General features: G+C 47.8%; 1 protein-coding gene across 8 annotated transcripts in view; it reads left to right on the top strand.

Annotated features, from left to right (window-relative positions):
• MPP3 (MAGUK p55 scaffold protein 3) overlaps positions 1 to 22,330 on the top strand; it is a 109,739-nt gene that overhangs the window by 17,350 nt on the left and 70,059 nt on the right. For all 8 annotated transcript variants that reach the window (XR_014518119.1, XR_014518120.1, XM_083469855.1 and 5 more), the window contains exons 2-5: positions 11,974 to 12,088; positions 13,450 to 13,568; positions 15,737 to 15,814; positions 19,582 to 19,662. Coding sequence is in view for 6 of the 8 variants with exons in the window: in XM_083469855.1 (XP_083325981.1) it covers positions 12,064 to 12,088; positions 13,450 to 13,568; positions 15,737 to 15,814; positions 19,582 to 19,662 (303 nt within the window). In the remaining 2 variants the exon portion in view is untranslated. The remainder of the gene's footprint in view (positions 1 to 11,973; positions 12,089 to 13,449; positions 13,569 to 15,736; positions 15,815 to 19,581; positions 19,663 to 22,330) is intronic.

Genomic DNA, 22,330 nt, shown 5'->3' with positions numbered 1-22,330 from the left:
AGATAAATAGGTACCGCTCTGGCGGGAAGGTAAACGGCGTTTCCGTGCTCTACTCTGATTTGCCAGAAGCGACTTAGTCATGCTGGCCACATGACCCAGAAGCTATACGCCGGCTCCCTCGGCCAGAAAAGCGAGATGAGCGCCGCAACCCCAGAGTCGGCCATGACTGGACCTAATGGTCAGGGGTCCCTTTACCTTTACCTCGGGTTACAGACACTTCAGGTTACAGACGCTTCAGGTTACAGACTCTGCTAACCCAGAAATAGTACCTCAGGTTAAGAACTTTGCTTCAGGATGAGAACAGAAATCGCGTGGCTGCGGCGTGGCAGCAGCGGGAGGCCCCATTAGCTAAAGTGGTACCTCAGGTTAAGAACAATTTCAGGTTAAGAATGGACCTCCAGAACGAATTAAGTTCTTAACCTGAGGTACCACTGTATACTGCTTCAAACTGATGTAATAATAATAATAATAATAATAATAATTTATTATTTATACCCCGCCCATCTCGCTGGGTTTCCCCAGCCACTCTGGGCGGCTTCCAACTGAATATTAAAAACAGTACAGCTTCAAACATTAAAAACTTCCCTAAAGAGGGCTGCCTTCAGATGACTTTTAAAAGTAAAATAGTTGTTTATTGCTTTGACATCTGATGGGAGGGCGTTCCACAGGGCAGGCGCCACTACTTAGAAGGCCCTCTGCCTGGTTCCCTGTAACCTTACTTCTCGCAGTGAGGGAACCGCCAGAAGGCCCTCAGCACTGGACCTCAGTGTCCGGGCTGAACGATGGGGATGGAGGCGCTCCTTCAGGTATACTGGACCGAGGCCATTTAGGGCTTTAAAGGTCAGCACCAACACTTTGAATTGTGCTCGGAAACGTACTGGGAGCCAATGCAGATCTCTCAGAACCGGTGTTATGTGGTCCCGGCGGCCACTCCCAGTCACCAGTCTAGCTGCCGCATTCTGGATTAATTGCAGTTTCCGGGTCACCTTCAAAGGTAGCCCCACGTAGAGCGTGTTGCAGTAGTCCAAGCGGGAGATAACTAGAGCATGCACCACTCTGGCAAGACAGTTCGCGGGCAGGTAGGGTCTTAGCCTGCGTACCAGGTGGAGCTGGTAGACAGCTGCCCTGGACACAGAATTAACCTGTGCCTCCATGGACAGCTGTGAGTCCAAAATGACTCCCAGGCTGCACACCTGTTCCTTCAGGGGCACAGTTACCCCATTCAGGACCAGGGAATCCCCCACACCCGCCCGCCCCCTGTCCCCCAAAAACAGTACTTCTGTCTTGTCAGGATTCAACCTCAATCTGTTAGCTGCCATCCATCCTCCAACAGCCTCCAGGCACTCACACAGGACCTTCACCGCCTTCACTGGTTCTGATTTAAAGGAGAGGTAGAGCTGGGTGTCATCTGCATACTGATGAACACCCAGCCCAAACCCCCTGATGATCTCTCCCAGCGGCTTCATATAGATATTAAAAAGCATGGGGGAGAGGACGGAACCCTGATTTTTAAACCCAAAGTGGTTTAACAATCAATGCCTCTTTCCAGGGAACTCTGGAAATTGTAGCTCTGTGAGGGTAATAGGAGTCTCCTAAGAACTCTCTGCACCTTCAACAAACTACAGCTCCCAGAATTCTTTGTGGGGAGCCATGTCTGTTTAAAGCAGTATCAAAATGCCTTAAATCTGTGGTATAAATGCAGCCCTAGATTAACATCCTGTTCCTCACTGTGGCCAACCAGTTGCCTCTGGGATGCTGACAAGTGGGACCTGAGCACCACCACAGCCCTCTTGCCAAGGAAGTGGCTACTGCTGTGGATTGGCCGGGTGATCTGCCATTCTGATGGCTTGACCTATGAGATTCACCCAGGAGGCGGAAGAGGCTTTAGAATCTGTTGAGGGGCAGAGACTTGCCCAAAGCAAAGCCCATGATTCGGAGTCCATCAAAGAGAAGCTGCCTGTGCAAAGCACAGGGTGGGCCGAGAGCCAAGCCTTAAGCCATAGGACAAACGCTTAAGGCCAGCCAAATGCTTGTGATGGCAGAAGCTGGCTGTGCAGACTTCTAAGTAAACTTGGGAGCTGATGATGTTTGTTCAGTTTGATGGCATATTACCCCGGCAAATGGATTTCTTGCAACATACAGGGAGACTGGGTTGTCAGCATTGAGGCCTGAAAACGGTGGTATATGTTTTGCTTGTAATTGGATCTTTTTATTATTATTATTAAAAAAGACAGTTTTTTAAATTAGGTTCCCTAATACTATGTGTGTTTAGCTGGCCTGTTGTAAATGTTTCGGAACTGCCCTGGGATATCTGTTGATGAAGGGCAATTTTCAAAGTGCAATACAATAAAATAAGTGCATTAGAAACTACTTCTTGCTAGACTGTAACCAAGGCTGCATAAACACTATACAGTCATACCTCATGCTACGTTTGCTTCAGGTTGAGCGCTTTCAGGTTGTGTCCTGCGGCGACCTGGAAGTAACAGAATGGGTTACTACTGGGTTTCGCCACTCGCATGTGCGCAGACACACAAAATGACATGCACAGAAGCGGTGAATCGCGACCAGCAGACGCGTTCCAGAAGTCCTTTTGACTCCCAAACTGTTCGACAACCAAGGCGCGGCTTCCGATTGGCTGCAGGAGCTTCCTGCACTCAAGCAGAAGCCATGTCGGATGTTCGGCTTCTGAAAAACATTTGAAAACTGGAACACTTACTTCCAGGGTTTCGGGAGCTGATTTGTTCATCAACTAAGCTGTTTGAGAACCAAGGTACCACTGTACCTTCAAAGTGTTGGTTCAAGGATGTGTGTGTGTATAGTGCTTTTTTTCTAAAAAAATGTTTAGGGGTACTCTCATTTTGACTCAAGAAAATCACCATTTTATAGTTCAAATTGGAAAAATAAATACAGTAAATGGACAAAAGTACAAAGATTCACAAAATGTTTAGGGGTATGCGTACCCCTGTGTACCCCCAGAAAAAAATTCACTGTATATATAAATGAAAGGAGAATTCCTGGGTTCCAAGATCCAGGTTTGGGACAAGTACTCTTGGGTGAAAGAACCCCAGTAGAGATTTAAAATCACAAAATATGCAGCAACATGTGGAAATATAGGCTGTTAGATTACTAATGTATGTCCTTGTGAGTTCCACAATTTCCCTCTTCCCCCAGCTTAGGAAAAGACCACACGTTTGGTAGGCTAAAAAATTAAAAATACTTACAACCTCTTCAAAGGTCAGGTTCATGTGCTTTTCCATACATCAGTCAGAAAAGTTGCATAGGCAGTAAAACTTGGCTTAGTTGCAAAGTGGTGAAGTTCCTAAACTGTTGGTAAAGAAACTCAAGAATGGCTTGTGAGAACCATGTGGTCTGAGCTTGGAGCAACCAACTTAGACCTCTTCACCCATTGAGCTTGATTACCTAGTCCCTGCTTAGGTGGCAGGACTTAACCCTGCATGGTCTTAACCCTTTCATGCCTAGAATCATAGACTGCAATGCAGTCCCTCATCCAATTTGAAACCATACCACTCCCCCCCCCAAGAATTCTGGGTATTGCAGTTTGCTAAGAGTTGTTGGGAATTGTGAATGTGAGGGGGAAACTACAGTGCCCAGAATTCATTGAGGGAAAGAAAGGTTGCAATGTGTACCCAGCCTGTGTGCTAATGGAGGTCCAAGGTGGAGAAGTTTCTGTGTCTTCTGCACCTTTTCAGAGAAGAAAAGGTTCTGGCTTTTGATTGTGTCGAGTCTGGAAGCAAAGGAAGGTCCCCTAGGGTGGAAGGTGCCTGATGCAAGGATGGTCCCACGGTGGAGAATCCAAGCCCCAAATCTCAAAGGGCTGCCCTGTGTACTGTGCTTTGCTTGTCAACAGCTTTGCAAAGTTCAGCAAGAGACGTCTTGCCTGTAAGCTTCTGCAGTGTGGATGGCAGAACATTCCGTACTTGTGCGTGGGAAGGTATTAGGACCAGAGCAGATGGGCAAAAGGTCTAGGCAGTCTTTCCCAACTTGGTCCTGGAATCATAGAATTGTAGAGTTGGAAGGGAACCCAAGCGGCACCTAGTTCAGTCCCATGCAATGCAGGAATCTCAGCTAAAGCATCCCTGCTGGTCCCCTCCAGCGTTTTTGGATTCCAACTTTCATCAGCCCTAGTCACCATGGCCAATGACAGGGGATTGTGAGGTTTGCGGTCCAAAACACTTAGAAGGTACAGTGGTGCCTCGCAAGATGAAAAGAATCCGTTCTGTGATTCTCTTCGTCTAGCGGTTTTTTCGTCTTGCGAAGCAAGCCCATTGAAGGATTAGCGCTATTAGCGGCTTTTAGCGGCTTTTAGCGGCTTATCTGCTGATCGGATCAGCTGATAAGCGGCTTAGCGGCTTAGAAAAAGGGGGGGAAAGGAAAAAAAAAAACCAGCAGGAACTCGCAAGACATTGTCGTCTTGCGAAGCAAGCCCATAGGAAATTCGTTTTGCGAAGCACCTCCAAAACGGAAAACTCTTTCGTCTAGCGAGTTTTCCATCTTGCGAGGCATTCGTCTTGCGGGGCACCACTGTACCAGGTTAGGGAAGTCTTGGCTAGTGGTTAGTGGGCTTGGCATATAACCGTACTGGCCTTAATGCGATGGATCACATCACTTCCTACCTTCTGCTGCCTGAAGGTAGGAAGACAAAAAAGTGCTGAGCTGCCTGAAAGGCAATGTCTACTCAGAAGAAAGTCCCACTGTGTTGAATGGAGCTTCCTCTCAGGCAAGCAGGTTTAAGACTGAACGTGAAAACTCCAATGGAAAGATCACCTGCTAGATAATAAGCCCTGCTGAATCCAGCTGGACTTAGGTAATAATAATAATAATAATAATAATAATAATAATAATTTATTATTTGTACCCCGCCCATCTGGCTGGGTTTCCCCAGCCACTCTGGGTGGCTTCCACAGAGATAAAAAATACACAAAAATGTCACACATTAAAAACTTCCCTGAACAGGGCTGCCTTAAGATGTCTTCTGAATGTCAGGTAGTTGTTTATCGCTTTGACATCTGATGGGAGGGCATTCCACAGGGCGGGTGCCACTACCGAAAAGGCCCTCTGCCTGGTTCCCTGTAACTTTGCTTCTCGCAATGAGGGAACCGCCAGAAGGCCCTCAGCGCTGGACCTCAGCGTCCGGGCAGAACAATGTGGGTAGAGACACTCCTTCAGGTATACTGGGCCGAGGCTGTTTAGGGCTTTAAAGGTCAGCACCAACACTTTGAATTGTGCTCAGAAACGTACTGGGAGCCAATGTAGGTCTTTCAAGACCGGTGTTATATGGTCTCGGCGGCCGCCCCCAGTCACCAGTCTAGGTGCCACATTCTGGATTAGTTGTAGTTTCCGGGTCACCTTCAAAGGTAGCCCCACGTAGAGTGCATTGCAGTAGTCCAAGTGGGAGATAACTAGAGCATGCACCACTCTGGCGAGACAGTCTGTGGGCAGGTAAACAATATTTAGGATTGTGGGGACCTGTTTCTGAGCAAAGGTGCGTAGTACAGCCATACATTGGAAGCCGAATGCCTTGGCGCCTGAATTAATCGGCTCCTGAACGATCAAAACCTGAGTGTGTGTTTTCTGTTTTTCAAACGATTTTCGGGAGCCGAATGTCCGACGCAGCTTTCACGGCTTCTGATTGGCTGCAGGATGCTGCGCTTTGGTTTTTGAACGGTTCCGGGAGTTTGACGAACTCCTGGAATGCACTCTGTTCGAAAACCAAGGTACCACTGCAGTAGTAGTAGTAGTAGTAGTAGTAGTAATAATAATAATAATAATAATAATAATAATAATAATAATAATAATAATAATTTTATACCCAGCCACTCTGGGCGGCTCCCAACCGTATATTAAAAACATAATACAGCACCACACAATTAATTAATTAATTAAATAATAATATTAAATATATACCCCGCCCATCTGGCTGGGTTTCCCCAGCCACTCTGGGCGGCTCCCAACAAAATATTAAAAACACGATAAAACATCAAACATTAAAATCTTCCCTAAACAGGGCTGCCTTCCGATGTCTTCTAAAAGTCAGGTAGTTGGATAGTCAGAGCGTAGAATTACAGTACTCTGATTAGGCTTGATCTGCTAAACAGGTCAGAAAAGGCTGAAAGATATGTGGACTGTCTCTGGATTAAGTGATGTTTTGTTCTTTAAGTTCTCAAACCTCGCTCAAGGCTGTCACTGGATGTTCAACTAGGAATCAGCCAGCCAGCTCATCATTTGAAAAATAAGACTTTAGAGCTGTCTTGCCCCAAATGGCAACTAGACCTTCCGTTTTGGCAGCTACAACCTTGGTTAGGGAGCCATTTGGCACCTAGCTTACATACTGTACCTGAGTTTCTAACACTGCAGTTCCCTTCTGTGGTTTCCAGCAACTGATAGAGACATACTGCCAATTATTATTATTATTTTATTTATTTATTTATTTATTTATTTATTTATTTATTTATTTATATCCCGCCCATCTGACTAAGTTCCCCCAGCCACTCTGGGCGGCTCCCAATCAAGTGTTAAAAACAGTACAGCATTAAATATTAAAAACTTCCCTGAACAGGGCTGCCTTCAGATGTCTTTTAAAGATTGGATAGCTGCTTATTTCCTTCACATCTGAAGGGAGGATGTTCAGGGTAGGCGCCACTACCGAGAAGGCCCTCTGCCTGGTTCCCTGTCACCTCACTTCTCGCAGTGAGGGAACCGCCAGAAGGCCCTCGGCGCTGGACCTCAGTGTCCGGGCTGAACGATGGGGGTGGAGACGCTCCTTCAGGTATACAGGACCGAGGCCATTTAGGGCTTTAAAGGTCAGCACCAACACTTTGAATTGTTCTCGGAAACGTACTGGGAGCCAATGTAGGTATTTCAAGACCAGTGTTATATGGTCTCGGCGGCCGCTCCCAGTCACCAGTCTAGCTGCCGCATTCTGGATTAATTGCAGTTTCTGGGTCACCTTCAAAGGTAGCCCCACGTAGAGCGCATTGCAGTAGTCCAAGCAGGAGATAACCAGAGCATGCACCACTCTGGCGAGACAGTCCGCGGACAGGTAGGGTCTTAGCCTGCGTACCAGGTGGAGCTGGTAGACAGCCACCCTGGACACAGAATTAACCTGCGCCTCCATGGACAACTGTGAGTCCAAAATGACTCCCAGGCTGCACACCTGGTCCTTCAGGGGCACAGTTACCCCATTCAGGACCAGGGAATCCCCCATACCCGCCCGTGTATCCTAGTATCCATTGCTTATTTATCAATCTGTCCCAGTACAGTCATACCTTGCAAGTCAAACAGCTTAGTTCCCGAATGTTTTGGCTCCCGAACGCCGCAAACCTGGAAGTGACTGTTCCGGTTTGCGAACCATTTTTGGAAGCCGAACGTCCGATGGGGCTTCCGTGGCTTCTGATTGGCTTCCTGCAGCCAATCAGAAGCCGCGCTTTGGTTTCCGATTGTTTTGGAAGTCGAACGGACTTCCGGAACGGATTCCGTTCTACCACCAAGTTTATGATTGTACTGTCTGCTCTGACCAGCAGTAGCTCTCAGAGGCTTCAGGAAGAGAAGGCTCTTTCGCTGTCACCCTGCTATCTGTTGTCTTAAGAGGCGAGGCGCCCGCGCTGGAAGTGGCGATGCTCTGCATGCGCATCACGTGCGCAGCGGTTGAGCCGAGGTCTCTCCCCGGCAGTCCTTGCTGCTTGTGAACATATGTAAGCGTCATCTTACATGGGCCTGATGCCCAGGGCTGCCTGACATCCGTAACAAAGCGAGGAAATGGAAGTGGACAGGATTATGTAACAGCGGCAGGCTCAAGGCCTTTTAAAATTAAGACTTTCCATCATGGCAGGGGAGGATGAGGCGAGGAAATTCCTGGGTGAATGGCTACATTTGCCACAAGATTCAGAGCTTAGGGAGCTGGCTTATGCTAGCAGCTCCAACCACTAGCTCAGGTAAATGGTAGCAGTTCTCCCAAGGTTTCAGGTAGGGGAGTTTTGCGGTCTTATCTGGAGAATGACCCTCAGAGCTTCAGTTTGCTAAGCAGGTAAAGGTAAAGGGACCGCTGACCATTAGGTCCAGTTGCGGACGACTCTGGGGTTGCGGCGCTCATCTCGCTTTATTGGCTGAGGGAGCCAGTGTACAGCTTCTGGGTCATGTGGCCAGCATGACTAAGCTGCTCCTCATCTCGCTTTATTGGCTGAGGGAGCAGGTGTACAGCTTCCACTTCATGTGGCCAGCATGACTAAGCCGCTTCTGGTGAAGCAGAGCAGCGCACGGAAACGCCGTTTATCTTCCCGCCAGAGTGGTACCTATTTATCTACTTGCACTTTGACGTGCTCTCGAACTGCTAGGTTGGCAGGAGCAGGGACCGAGCAACAGGAGCTCACCCTGTTGCGGGGATTCGAACCGCCCACCTTCTGATTGGCAAGCCCTAGACTCTGTGGTTTAACCCACAGCGCCACCCGCGTCCCTTTCTAAGCAGGTGCTCTCCCTCAAAGCTGTAGTCGGTCATTACCTTGGTGCTTAACAATTTGCTCTTCCTGAGCACGGTGTGTTAGAAATCTTACATATTACGGCAGGCTTTGTTGATCTGTCATCACTTGAGTTTTCCTTAGCGGTTGGTGAAGCTGCTCATGAGAACTCAGGCGCTTCTGATGTCGGGTAGCGATGCTGTTAGGAAGACATTCCCAGGTGACGAACCATTTCCAGGTTTGGTTAAAATGAAGTTTGGGCTGGTAGTGGGGGTGAGGACAGCTGGAAATAATGTGAATACCAAACTAAGCCTCCTAGAGCAAAATATACACCAGGAAGCTTAGTTTGGTCAGAATTGAGCATACATTTCCAGTGTTAATGCTAAATACGTTACTTCTGGTAATTGAGCCACTGTTACTGTGAATTTTTTTGTCCTGGGCCTCTTAGACTTGTCTATTAATGTACTATTTGAGGGGCGCATTGGTTGCCTGTGAATTTTCCCCTGGCTCTCCTACCCCTCTATGGCATCCATCTGTCTTGAGAGACAATGAAAGAGTGTGCTTTCAGGGGTGAAGTCAAATTGTTGGAGAGTTACGGTGCCTGCTGTGGCTGTAGAGACCAATAGTCATGTTTTGTTGCAGCTGGGGCAGACAAAGACGTCTGGTTTTACTGCTGCAGACGTCCGATGGCGTTTCTTCTCTCTGCGATCCTCCCAGCGGTCATTCCTCCTCTGGTCACTGCTGTGGATATGTGACCTGATTGTCTGTCTACAAGCGCAAGGGATTCCCACAATGTTATTGTTGCCAGTCTTCATATTATGAGTGCAGACATCTTTGTAGCACAGAATTGGTCTGCCAGTGGGCCTGGTGCCTGGTGCCAGCTCCAGCCTTCTTCAATTCTGCCTTCTTCCGTTCAGCCTTCTTACGATCCTGCCTTCTTCCATTCTGTGAACATGACCAAGCCAGCGTAGACATCGCTGAGGCAGGAGTGCGAACATGCTGGGAACGATGCCTTGGGGAGAGCACATCTTTGCTTGAGACTCTGTCCTGCCATGTGATGCCCCAAAATTTCCTGACACATCGCGTGAGGAAGGTATTGAGGCATTGCTCCTAACAGGTGTAAATTGCCCACGACTCACTTCCGTAAAGCAGTGTGCTCAACACGCAAGTCTGGTAGACCTAGTACAAAGTTTTACAGTGGTACCTCGGTTAAGAACTTAATTCATTCAGGAGGTCCATTCTTGACCTGAAAATGTTCTTAATCTGAGGTACCACTTTAGCTAATGGGGTCTTGCGCCGCCGCTGCGCAATTTCTGTTCTTATCCTGAAGCAACGTTCTTAACCCGAGGTACTATTTCTGGGTTAGCGGAGTCTGTAACCTGAAGCGTCTGTAACCTGAGGTACCACTGTACTGAAGAAAAAGAGACGTGGGTGGCGTTGTGGTCTAAACCACTGAGCCTCTCGGGCTTGCCAATTGGAAGGTCGGGGGTTCAAATCCCTGTGGCAGACTGAGCTCCCGTTGCTCTGTCCCAGCTCCTGCCAACCTAACAGTTCAAAAGCATGCCAGTGCAAGTAGATAAAAAGGTACCACTGTGGCGGGAAGGTAAACGGCATTTCCGTGCGCTTTGATTTCCGTCACGATGTTCCGTTGCACCAGAAGCGGTTTAGTCCTGCTGGCCACATGACCCAGAAAGCTGTCTGTGGACAAACGCCAGCTCCCTTGGCCGTGAAAGCAAGATGAGCACTGCAACCCCATAGTTACCTTTGACTGGACTTAACCGTCCAGGGGTCATTTAGCTTTTTTTTACCTTTTACTGAAGCTCTTTTTTGTTGAAAGCTACTGCTGTAGAAAATGGTTCCTGGATGAACCTTGCTGCAGGATGAATTTGTTGGGCTATAAGTTGTCTCTCCTGTCTGCAGCTATTTTACCTTTTTTAAAAAAAAGAAGAGGAGGAAGAAGAAGAGTTGTGTAACCCAACGCCAGAGCAAGGGAGTACATAGCCTAGAAACAATTTTTTTTGAAATGAGAGAGAAAGGCTCAGTAAGCAGGAATGGGGGGGGGGGAAGCTTTGCTGGGATTTATTAGGTTTTCCCTCCAGTAAAAATGAAAAAGACTGCAGAAAAGTTTTTGCTGGTGTGCTGCAGACTAGAGAGCTAAGGCACAAAGTCGAGTGGGAAATGACGTTAAGGATGCAGTCCAATGCATATTTACTTGGCACGCATTAGGCACGCACAGGCTTGCGTTATAAGGCTGCAGCCCCATGTATCAGTTCCTTCTGCTTTGTGGCTTTGTGTCCACGTCTTTAGGTTTCTGGTCTCTCGTCGGAATGTGCTGGTTGGGCTGTGAGGCCAGCCTGACTGACTGCTCCCCGAGCAATTGTCTCTTTCCAAATACAGTCAGACCTCGGCTCCCGAACGCCGAAAACCCGGAAGTAAGTGTTCTGGTTTTTGAACATTTTTCGGAAGCCAAACGTCCGACACGGCTTCCGCTTGAGTGCAGGAAACTCCTCAGCCAATCGGAAGCTGTGGCTCAGTTGTCGAATACAGTGGTACCTCTGGTTACATACACTTCAGGTTACAGACTCCGCTAACCCAGAAATAGTGCTTCAGGTTAAGAACTTTGCTTCAGGATGAGAACAGAAATTGTGCGGCAGCAGGAGGCCCCATTAGCTAAAGTGGTGCTTCAGGTTAAGAACAGTTTCAGGTGAAGAACAGACCTCCGGAACGAATTAAGTACTTAACCTGAGGTACCACTGTATTTCGGAAGCCGAACGGGCTTCTGGAATGGATTAAGTTTGACAGCTGAGATTTGACTGTAGCATGGTAGGAATTCTGAGGAAACAAAGATGGCCAGCAATATCTGAATAAGGCAGGGATGGGGGAAACCTGTGATCCTCTAGAGCAGCGGTTCTCAACCTGTGGGTCCCCAGATGTTGTTGAACTACAACTCCCATCATCCCTGAGCTCTGGCCTTGCTAGCTAGGGGTGATGGGAGTTGTAGCCCCAACAACATCTGGGAACCCACAGGTTGAGAAAGGCTGCTCTAGATGTTGATGAACTACAACTCCCATGGGCCATGCTGGCTGGTGCTGATTGGAGTCTAGCAACACTGGGAGGGTCAAAGTCTTCCCAGCCCTGGAATAAGGCTCAACTCCACCTCTTGCTGAATAATAATACAGTGGTACCTCGGGTTACATACGCTTCAGGTTACAGACGCTTCAGGTTACAGACTCCGCTAACCCGGAAATAGTACCTCGGGTTAAGAACGTTGCTTCAGGATGAGAACAGAAATTGGGCTGCAGCGGCTCGGCGGCAGCAGGAGGCCCCTTTAGCTAAAGTGGTGCTTCAGGTTAAGTACAGTTTCAGGTTAAGAATGGATCTCTGGAACGAATTAGGTACTTAGCCTGAGGTACCACTGTACTAATAATAATAACGACCTTTCCAGCCTTTCCTGGTAAAATATACAAAAGCAATTCGTATCTGTTTGTTTCTGTGACTCTAGACATTCTGGGCCCATAACCCCTGAGGGTGAGTCCGTCATTCGGGCTGAAAATTCATCATCCACTCTAGGTAGCTGAGTGAGGAATAAGCCATGCCTGTCCTGTCAGAAGATTCAGGTAAGGAACCTTCTGCTGTTTTAGTACATTCTCAAACTGTTTTAATAGGGGGCTATATTAGACCCATGTTTGATTGAAAACCTGGCTCAGAGCACCGTAAAGGCTTAACAGATTAACAGTAACATACCATTAATATATTTGAAATATTTTTGTATATTTATTGCTTTTGTGCCTCTCCATTCCTCAAGGAGCTCAAGGTGGTGTACATAGTTCTTCCCCTGCATTTTATCCTCACAACAACCCTGTGAGGTAGGTTAGGCTGAGAGGCAAGGACTGGCCCAAGTTCACCCAGCTAGCTTTATGGTTGAGTGGGGATTTGAACCCTTAACCTCCCAGGTCCTAACCATCACACAACACTGGTTCTTTTTTGCTGTGCTCTAGTAGAAATCCCTACGGTGGTTTACAGGTGAATCTGGCAATTTCTTTTCTTTTCTATTTTTTATCATACAATACAATCTCTACGGAGAAAAGAACATAGCATTGAGTTTATAGCATCATTTTACATGGTCTTAAAACATTGTTTTAACATATAGTTTCTCCACAGACAGGTTTGTGAGGCTGGTGAAAGAGCTGTCCATTTCAGTTTCAATTTCAATCTGTCAATTTCAGTTTTTCACACTTTCTCATTTTTTCCAATCGGTTCCCCACATTTTTACCTCAGGTTTTACATCAGGAGGGGGGTTCAGGTATTGCCATTATTGTTGTTATTATGATTATTATTTTGACAATTCATATGCTGCTTAATTGCAGTCTTCTCAGAATAACGATGAAAATAAGACTGAGCTAAAACTATAAAACCAGGATTCAGTGGCTAGTGGAACAGAAAACAACAACAACAACCAAAGGAGTTCTGTAAGGGCAACACTGAGATTCGCATCATAAATTTCTACCACATCCAGTGCACATTTAAAGCATATGCCTTCCCCCAAAGAATCCTGGGAACTGTAGTAAGATAAGGGTGCTAGCAGTTGTAGCTCTATGAGGACGGAACTACAGTTCCCAGGATTCTTTGGGAGTCTTGTGCTTTAGGTGTATGGCATTGATCTGCCCTAGGAGTGCAGAGTGGCTGGGGAAACCCATCCAAATGGGTGGGGTATAAATGAACAAATTATTATTATTATTGACAGATCCATCCTCTGGACCCATCGGCAAGTGAGGGCTGGCTGTGCTTGGTGGGGCAAAGCCCCATTTACTCTAACAGACCAGGGTCCCCTGCTCCCCACCCCAACCCTGGTTTCTCATTTTCTGCTTTACCTGTGGAGAAGCTGCCACTAGGATTTGGCCTACAGCTCTGGCTGTGCTTTGCAAAAGCACTGGAGAACTGGTATCCCCAGTGATTTCCTTCTACGTTTCTCTGACAGGTTTGCACGAGACCCTCGCCCTCCTGACGTCTCAGCTGAGATCGGATTCCAACCACAAGGAGGAAATGGTGTTCCTGAAAGACATCTTCAGCGAGAGAAGCCTCAGCTATTTAATGAAGGTGAATACTCTGAGCTGCCCGGTTCCCAATTGGCCTTTCATTCAGCCAAGGGAGCTGCTTTTCGAACCCTTGAACTCAAAAAGCTGGACATTGCGATGTAACCAAGAGAGTGGTTATTGGGTGCCCTCACAGTCTGTCCCCCGACCTCTTCTGAAGGCTGGGGGGGGGGGAAACGACAAGGGCTTTTCTTCCCACCCCCAGCATTTTAAAAAACCCCGGGACAGCGGAGGACTTCTCCGCTGTCCGGGGCGATCTTAAAATGCTGGCGGGCGGCATTTTAAAATCGCCCGGGACAGCGGAGGACTTCTCCGCTGTCCGGGGCGATGTAAAAGCCCCTGGGAAGGCAGGCAGGGGGGACAAAGACTTTTGCCCCCCGCCCGCCTTCAGAAGAGGTCCTGGACCTCTTCTGAAGGCGGGCGGGGGGTGAAAGTCTTTGCTCCCCACCGCCTGCCTTCCAAAGCCGTCCGGGACAGCGGAGAAACGTGCTGCCTTTCTCCGCTCTCCCGGGAAGGCAGGCAGGGCGGAGCAAAGACTTTCGCCCCCCGCCCGCCTTCAGAAGAGGTCCTGGACCTCTTCTGAAGGCGGGCGGGGGGCGAAAGTCTTTGCTACCCCCCGCCTGCCTTCAAAAGCCGTCCGCGATAGCGGGAAGCGCTTCCCTGCTATCCCGGACTGCTTTTAAAATGCTGGCAGTGGGGAGCAAAGCCTTTCGGCCCCGCCGGCCTTCCTGGACCTCTTCTGAAGGCCGGAGGGGGGGAAAGGCTTTGCTCCCCACTACCAGCATTTAAAAGAGGTCCCCGGAGATTTCCCTATGGGCTTTCTTCTTGCGAAGCAAGCCCATAGGGAAATTCGTCTTGCGAAGCGCCTCCAAAACAGAAAACCCTTTCGTCTTGCGGGTTTTCCGTCTTGCGAGGCATTCGTCTTGCGGGGTACCACTGTATATGTCCCCACATAGGCCTGCCCTGCATAGCAGGGAGACATTCCACTAAACATTCAGAGGAAAACTCCCTCAGAACTTCACAGCCAATCAAAGCACATGCTGCCTCACTAGAGATCACGCCGCTCTGTCTGGTTGCTAAGCAACCCCGCCTGCTGTCCCCACCCTCTTTGCTGGAAACTACAACTAATCCAGAATGCGGCAGCTAGACTGGTGACTGGAAGCGGCTGCAGAGACCACATAACACCGGTCTTGAAAGACCTACATTGGCTCCCAGTACGTTTCCGAGCACAATTCAAAGTGTTGGTGCTGACCTTTAAAGCCCTAAATGGCCTCGGTCCAGTATACCTGAAGGAGCGTCTCCACCCTCATCGTTCTGCCCGGACACTGAGGTCCAGCTCTGGGGGACTTCTGGCGGTTCCCTCACTGCGAGAAGCCAAGTTACAGGGAACCAGGCAGAGGGCCTTCTCGGTAGTGGCTCCTGCCCTGTGAAACACCCTCCCACCAGATGTCAAAGAGAACAACAACTACCAGACTTTTAGAAGACATCTGAAGGCAGCCCTGTTTGATGGACTACTGTATTTTAATATTTTGTTGGAAGCAGCCCATAGTGGCTAGGGAAACCCAGTCAGATAGGCGGGGTATAAATAATATTTTTTTTAAAAAAATATTATTATTATTATTAGCCAGCCTACCTTAATGCTAATAGAATTAACCCTTAAGTTACATACTGAATCATCCCTGCTATTGCTCTTCCAACACTCCTCCAGGTTTTCCCGCCATCTGAGATGTGGCAGGTGGCTACAGGGAAGAAGGCCTTTCCGCTTTGGATCTCCCAGTTCTCCCAGTTCCACCAGGTTTCTTCTCTGGCCACTATATCTATATTTTCTCTAAGACCAAGTGCTTCCGCTTGCCTGTTTTGGCTCAGAGGCTTGTGGCTTTAGCATATCAGCAGGTATCAATATGGTACCTCAGTCGGTAGAGCACGAGAATCAGGGTTGTGGGTTCGAGCCCCACATTGGGCAAAAGATTCCTGCGTTGCAGGGGGTCAGACTAGATGACCCTTGTGGTCCCTTCCACGTCTACGATTCTGTGAGAAAAGTGCCTGTCTCCAAATGTCTTTGGCGCTTGTGTTTTGGCCTACAGTGCTTTGCACATCTGCCTCTGCCCCATTTAAATGACCACCGCTTGAACATTATATTTTGTATGTGTTTGTGTCTGCCTTCTGTTTCAGATTCACGAAAAGTTGTGCCATTATGAAAGGCAGAGCCCGGTCCCAGTACTGCACAGCGCCTCAGCTCTAGCTGAAGACGTAAGTGTCTAGTTGAAAATGCAAGCGTTGCCTCCTTCTGAGCATGTGTGTTCAGGGCTGGCGTCGGAGTTTGGCGCCACTGCGCACCTGCCAAGGCCCCCACCCCATTTACCGAACCCTGAAGACTTTTGTGGTAGCCAGAAACTCTGTCAGGGCAGAGGAGCCACAAAAATGGCTGGGTCGTGGCTGAGAAAGTCTCGCTTCAAACCCAGATGTCATAAGTTATCCCTCCACCCCACATGAAAAGTCTATAAGGGGTTTGCGAGGCCTCGCCCGTGGTTTGCAAGAAGTGGCAGCGGCCTGCAAGTCCTCTTGGCGGTAGTGGGAGGTAGTGGCAGAAGCTGTGGCAACCTGCCTCAGTGAGGCCTTATAGGCCACCTCTGCATCTGCCACCGTCTCTTTCTGCCACCACAAGGCCTCGCAGGCCGCCGCTACTGCCACTGCCTCTGACTGCCGTGGTGAGGCTTCACAGGCTGCTGCTGCTTCTAATACCCCCCCCCCCGCCATTGTTGATTCTGCCTCTGTAGATTGTCCTGAATACCACCATTTGGTAGCCAAGCCCCAAACCAAAAGTCCTGCTGGGATGCATTTTGACTTGCCTGCTGCTGAAAATAACTACGAGGTGATTGATAGTATCATTTATCCATTTTAGACAAGTAGTAACAGTTGCCAGGACATTGTCCTGTTCGCCTCTGCGTAGTTCCTTCCTTATTTCAATGTTTTTGACATATCAATATGTCGTGATGTTTAGCTGGTGATATATCACAATACAGTGGTACCTCGGGTTAAGTACTTAATTCGTTCTGGAGGTCCGTTCTTAACCTGAAATTGTTCTTAACCTGAATCACCACTTTAGCTAATGGGGCCTCCTCCTGCTGCCGCGCCGCCGGAGCATGATTTCTGTTCTCATCCTGAAGCAAAGTTCTTAACCCGAGGTACTATTTCTGGGTTAGTGGAGTCTGTAACCTGAAGCGTATGTAACCCGAGGTACCACTGTATTAAAAACCAGTTATCGCCCAGTCCTACTTGTGATGATAAAACACATCCAGCTCCCTCCTGACTCAACTGGAATCTGTTGCTACGTACAAGCTGCAACTTTTATTTGGCATTGTGGTGTTAACTCAGGGGTAGGCATACTATGGTCCTCGGGTGAGATACGACCCCGAGGGGGTCGTTATACCAGCCCCCGGCCCTTGCCACCCATTTGGTCAGTTCCCGCGCGGAGGTAAACCGGTGCAGTATGCCTGTTTAGCTCTGTGCAGGGACTGACTTCCAGGACGCAGCAACGGCTTCCTAATGGCTGCAGGAAGCTTCTGCAGCCAATAGGAAATCTCAGACGCCGCCTGCTCCCCTGCAATGGCTCCGAAAGTCAGCGGGGAAAGAGTGTTGGTCGTGTGTGCATGCGCACATGTGCATGCGCTCCTGTGAGCGGGCGATGCAGCCCGCCGGCAGAAAAGCTTGCCAACCCCTGTGTTAACTGATCCAGGCCACCATTTTTTTCTAGTGATTTGATGGTGCTGCAGAGAGTAACTTTTCCATCTGAGATCTCTCTCTCTCTCTCTCTCTCTCTCTCTCTGCAAAATGTTGCGCAATTTATAATTTATTAGACTCTCTGGTGCCTTTGCCATAAGCGAGCAACACCGCCTCCAGACAGGCCTACGCTTTTTTCTTTCTATAGTCTTATATCCAGGACTAACTGAATCTCATGTATAATAGTTGTTCTACCCAGCTTCTAATATGCCCTCTTATGCTGCATATGTTGGGATGGATTTGGAAGGTAGGATAGGATATATTACTTATTTGTTATCTTTCCGCTTAGCATCTAGTTTAGCAGAGTCAAAAATATACAGTCGTACCTTGGTTGACGAACGCCTTGCGACTTGAACGTTTTGGCTCCTGAACGCCGCAAACCCGGAAGTGAGTGTACCAGTTTGCGAATGTTCTTTGGAACCCGAACTTCTGACGTGGCTTCTGCAGCTTCCAATTGGCTGCAGGAGCTTCCTGCAGCCAATCAGAAGCCGCGCCTTGGTTTCCGAACATTTTGGAAGTCAAATGGACTTCCGGAATGGATTCCGTTCAACTTCCGAGGTACGACTGTACCGTGCTTTACAGCATCAATATGGAAAGCCAGGCGAAGCTGTGTAGCTTTCTGTAATTATCCAGGGTGCCTTTTGGCAGACGGGATCTTCCCCTTTATTTATCCCTCCAAATGAAATAACAACACAGAAGTCTGCAATGTAAAAATATAAAAATATTGTTTACTTACATAAAGTTGCAGGCAGAAAATAGCAGTGAAATAAGTCAGGTAGACTATCTTTTTGGATTACAAAATAAATGGTTTAGGCCAGGGTTTCCCAAACTTGGGTCTTCAACTGTTTTTGGACTACAATTCCCATCACCCCTGACCCATGGTCCTGCTAGCTATGGATGGTGGGAATTGTAGTCCAAAAACACCTGGAGACCCAAGTTTAGGAAACCCTGGTTTAGACCAAAGATGGAGCCTATACATCTGCATGGTGAGAAAGGAAGTGTTCCTCAGGTGGGAGGAAGTGATAAGGATTAGCTTCCTATTGTTACCCTTCCTGCCTGGGCAAGCAGAGGATATAACCTCACAGAGTGCCTAACCCTTTGCTCACCTAGCAAAGATGGGATTTTATATTTTGACTGGAGCATCATTTCCCCACAGCACACACACAGTCTCCACCCCCATCATTAAGCCCAGACACAGAGGTCCAGCTCTGAGGGCCTTCTGACGGTTCCCTCACTGCAAGAAGTGTGGTTACAGGGAACCAGTCAAAGGGCCTTCTTGGTAGTGGCGCCCGCCCTGTGGAATGCCCTCCCACCAGATGTCAAGGAAATAAACAACCACCTGACTTTTAGAGGATATCTGAAGGCAGCCCTGTTTAGGGAAGTTTTGTAATGTCTGATGTTTTATCATTTTGTATTATTATTGTCATTAATTCTGTTGGGAGCTGCCCAGAGTGGCTGGGGAAACCCATCCAGATGGGCGGGATATAAATATTATATTATTATTATTATTATTATTATTATTATTATTACACACCATACATTTCCTTCTTCCCCTGTGTAATCCTGGGAACAAACTACAGCTCCTAGTATCATTTGGTGGGTGTGTGGGTGTGTATGTTTTGAATATATGGTGTGTACACAACCTTAGTCTCTGTTCTCATTTAGTAGCACACATGGGCCAGGTAGACACATCACGCTAAACCAAACAATTGCTTAGTGGGGACTATGCAAGCATGCAAATTCCCAGAGGGGCCTTTGCAGCCACTTTGCTCCTCTTGGTCTGATTCGGCAGGCTGCATATGTTGTTATCTCCAGGTAGGGCTAAAAAAAAGACTCATGCCTAAAACTGTGGAAAGGCATGGGCAGTCAGGGGAGATGAGGGATGGCTAATCCTTTTGCCCTCCAGAGGTTCCTGAACTACACATCCCATAACCCCTGACCATTGGCTGTGCTGGGTAGGTGTGATGGGAGTTGGAGTCCCACCAAATCCGGAGAACCGCAGGTTCCCCATCCCTAGTGTATATGAGTTATTGCGGTCGATGGAACATCGGAGCTTTCTGTGCTGCTGGATTACTTCCCAGCCTGGTGTACCTTTGCAGGGAGTTTTATATATGCCGCAGAGGTGGACGTCGACATGTGCTTGCACTGAGATTAGCAAAACATTGACCTGAAAATGCAAGGGAAAACTAAGACGCTGCCTTGTGCATAGACGATCTCTCTCTTTCTTTCTCTTTAAGGTTATAGAGGAATTGCAGACTACGCCAATGAATAATGACGAAAAAGAGCTGCTGCAGTTGCTTTCCACTCCTCATCTCAGGGTAAAAAACGGTTCTGTAGCTTGAGAAAGGGGTGGTGTTGCAGGGGGAGCAACTGTGCTTTTGGCCATTTCCTTGTCAATTCTAGTCATTTGCCGCTGCTTAATTTACATGTAAAAGGCTAACATTATAAGGAGATCATTTCCTGTTGGTGTTTGCTGAGATATTGCTGTGGGCGGCTGCTCAGAGTGAATGTGTAAGGTCACATCCGTACCCTACATTGAAAGCATCCTTGTGCCCCCCCCCCAATATTGGGAACTGTAGTCTGTTAAGGCTGCTGAGAGTCATTGGGACACAAAGCTACAGTGCACAGGACTTGTAACTCGATGGGAAGCCACAATTGTCAAAGAGAGTGTTTTGAACGTAGGGTGTGGGTGTCAGCAGTAGAAAGATGTCCAAAGAAAGCCTCTCTGAGATCATTTTCATACCATCCATTTGCAGCACTATGATACCACTTCAAACAGTCACAGCTTCCCTCAAAGGATTCTGGGAACTGTAGTTCATTAAGGGCACTGAGAGTTGTTAGGTGACTCCTTTTCCCCTCTCAGCCCTGTTTAGGGAAGTTTTTAATGTTTGATATTTTACCGTGTTTTTAATATTCTGTTGGGAGCTGCCCAAAGTGAGTGGGGAAAGCCAGCCAGATGGGCACGGTATTAATAACAATAACAATAATAATAACAGTAGTAGATAGGTAGCCGTGTTGGTCTGCCATAGTCAAAATAAAAAAATTCCTTCCAGTAGCACCTTAAAGACCAACTAAGTTAGTTCTTGGTATGAGCTTTCGTGTGCATGCACACTTCTTCAGATGCACTGAAACAGAAGTTGCCAGATCCTTCTATATAGTGAGAAGGTGGGGAGGGGTGTTACTCAGAAGGGTGGTGGGAATGGGAGATAGGCAGATAGCTGAGCGAGCCTGTTGACGACTCTTAACGACTGTAATAGGTCTTACAGGAAAAGGCAAGGGGTGAGAGGGTGAGAAATGGTTTAGTCATGTATAATGAGATAAGAATCCAATGTCTTTGTTCAGCCCAGGTCTTTCCATGGTTTTAAGTTTACAACTCATTACCAAACTTAAAACCATGGAAAGACCTGGGCTGAACAAAGACATTGGATTCTTATCTCACTATACATGACTAAACCATTTCTCACCCTCTCACCCCTTGCCTTTTCCTGTAAGACCTATTACAGTCGTTAAGAGTCGTCAACAGGCTCGCTCAGCTATCTGCCTATCTCCCATTCCCACCACCCTTCTGAGTAATACCCCTCCCCACCTTCTCACTATATAGAAGGATCTGGCAACTTCTGTTTCAGTGTATCTGAAGAAGTGTGCATGCACACGAAAGCTCATACCAAGAACTAACTTAGTTGGTCTTTAAGGTGCTACTGGAAGGATTTTTTTTATTTTAATAATAATAACAACAACAATAATTTATATAAATAATAATAATAATCTCAGAACCACACTTCCCAGAGCTCCCTGTGAAGGATGACTGTCAAACCATTATTGAGAATTGTAGTTCTGTGAGACTAGTGGTTTGTTTGTTTTTTCGCAACATTTCACGGTGCGTGAGTTTGCACATCATTCTGATTTATCAGTTGTTCTGCCGTGCTTCCCCAGTTTTACCACTTGGTTGTTATCCAGAGGAGCGATCTTGCACTCACACACACCCTGACTCCCTGGAGCAGTTTTGCTATGAAATGTTGCAGGATTTTAGCAGCGATGGACAGATTGGAAAGAAAGCCGTCTCCCTGCTCGGAGGCTGTTGTAGGTGCAAACAATATGGACCCGCACATAACCTCCCCATACCATCATGAACACAAATCATCACGAATGCACAACAAAAAGGATATCGGGAGGGAGTCCTCAGACTAGTACCCAAAAGCATTTGGGAAGATGGTCATTTTGCTGCCTGCTTCTCGCTTCCACTGCTGCATATACAGTCGATTTATGCATAGTTTTAATACCATTTTGCTTGTTCCTGTTTGTTTCTCTTTTCGGTTTGCTTTTAATGCTTGATTGTTTATTGCCAGTGCTACAATGTATGCAACGACACGTTTTACTGTTCGTTTGGTCTGTTACCAACCCTGGGTGTTTTCTGTGATAGAAATGCGTTGAAAAATTTATCCTTAATTTTGTGCAGCGGCAGTGGCGTAGCGTGGGGGGTGCAGGGGGCCCCGGCCGCACCGGGCGCAACATCTGGGAGTTAGGGTTAGGGGGCGCAAGTCCACAGGTTAGGGGGCGCAAATCCACGGGTTGGGGGGCGCAAATTACTTGCCTTGCCCCGGGTGCTGACAACCCACGCTACGCCACTGTGCAGCGGAGAGAGAGGAGAGAGTGGCTGCAGCTGCTCGGAGAACATGGAAGGGTGCTCTGCACATGTTCAGATGATGTGCCCTGTGCATAATTACCAAGTGGCGTTTGTGGCAGCATGAAACTGTCACGCTTCGGTTTAGTCCCGTGCTGCTGAGCCGTACTTTCTTATCCCACCCCGATGTTTAACCAAACCTGCCCACCCACTGCAACCTGCTGCTCCTTGCCCCACAGCACCGAATGCATAATATCAATGGCCGCTTCCTGCTTGTCAGCGCGAGATCTTTATTCTCCCCCCTGCAGGAGGAAGGTCTTTTGCTCTCCTTGCCCTTTAGGTATTAAAAACGGCTCTATAACGAG

The sequence above is a fragment of the Podarcis liolepis genome, assembly GCF_965112155.1.
Source record: "Podarcis liolepis genome assembly, chromosome: 13".
NCBI lineage: Eukaryota > Metazoa > Chordata > Lepidosauria > Squamata > Lacertidae > Podarcis > Podarcis liolepis.
This window is presented reverse-complemented; position numbering and strand designations above follow the sequence as displayed.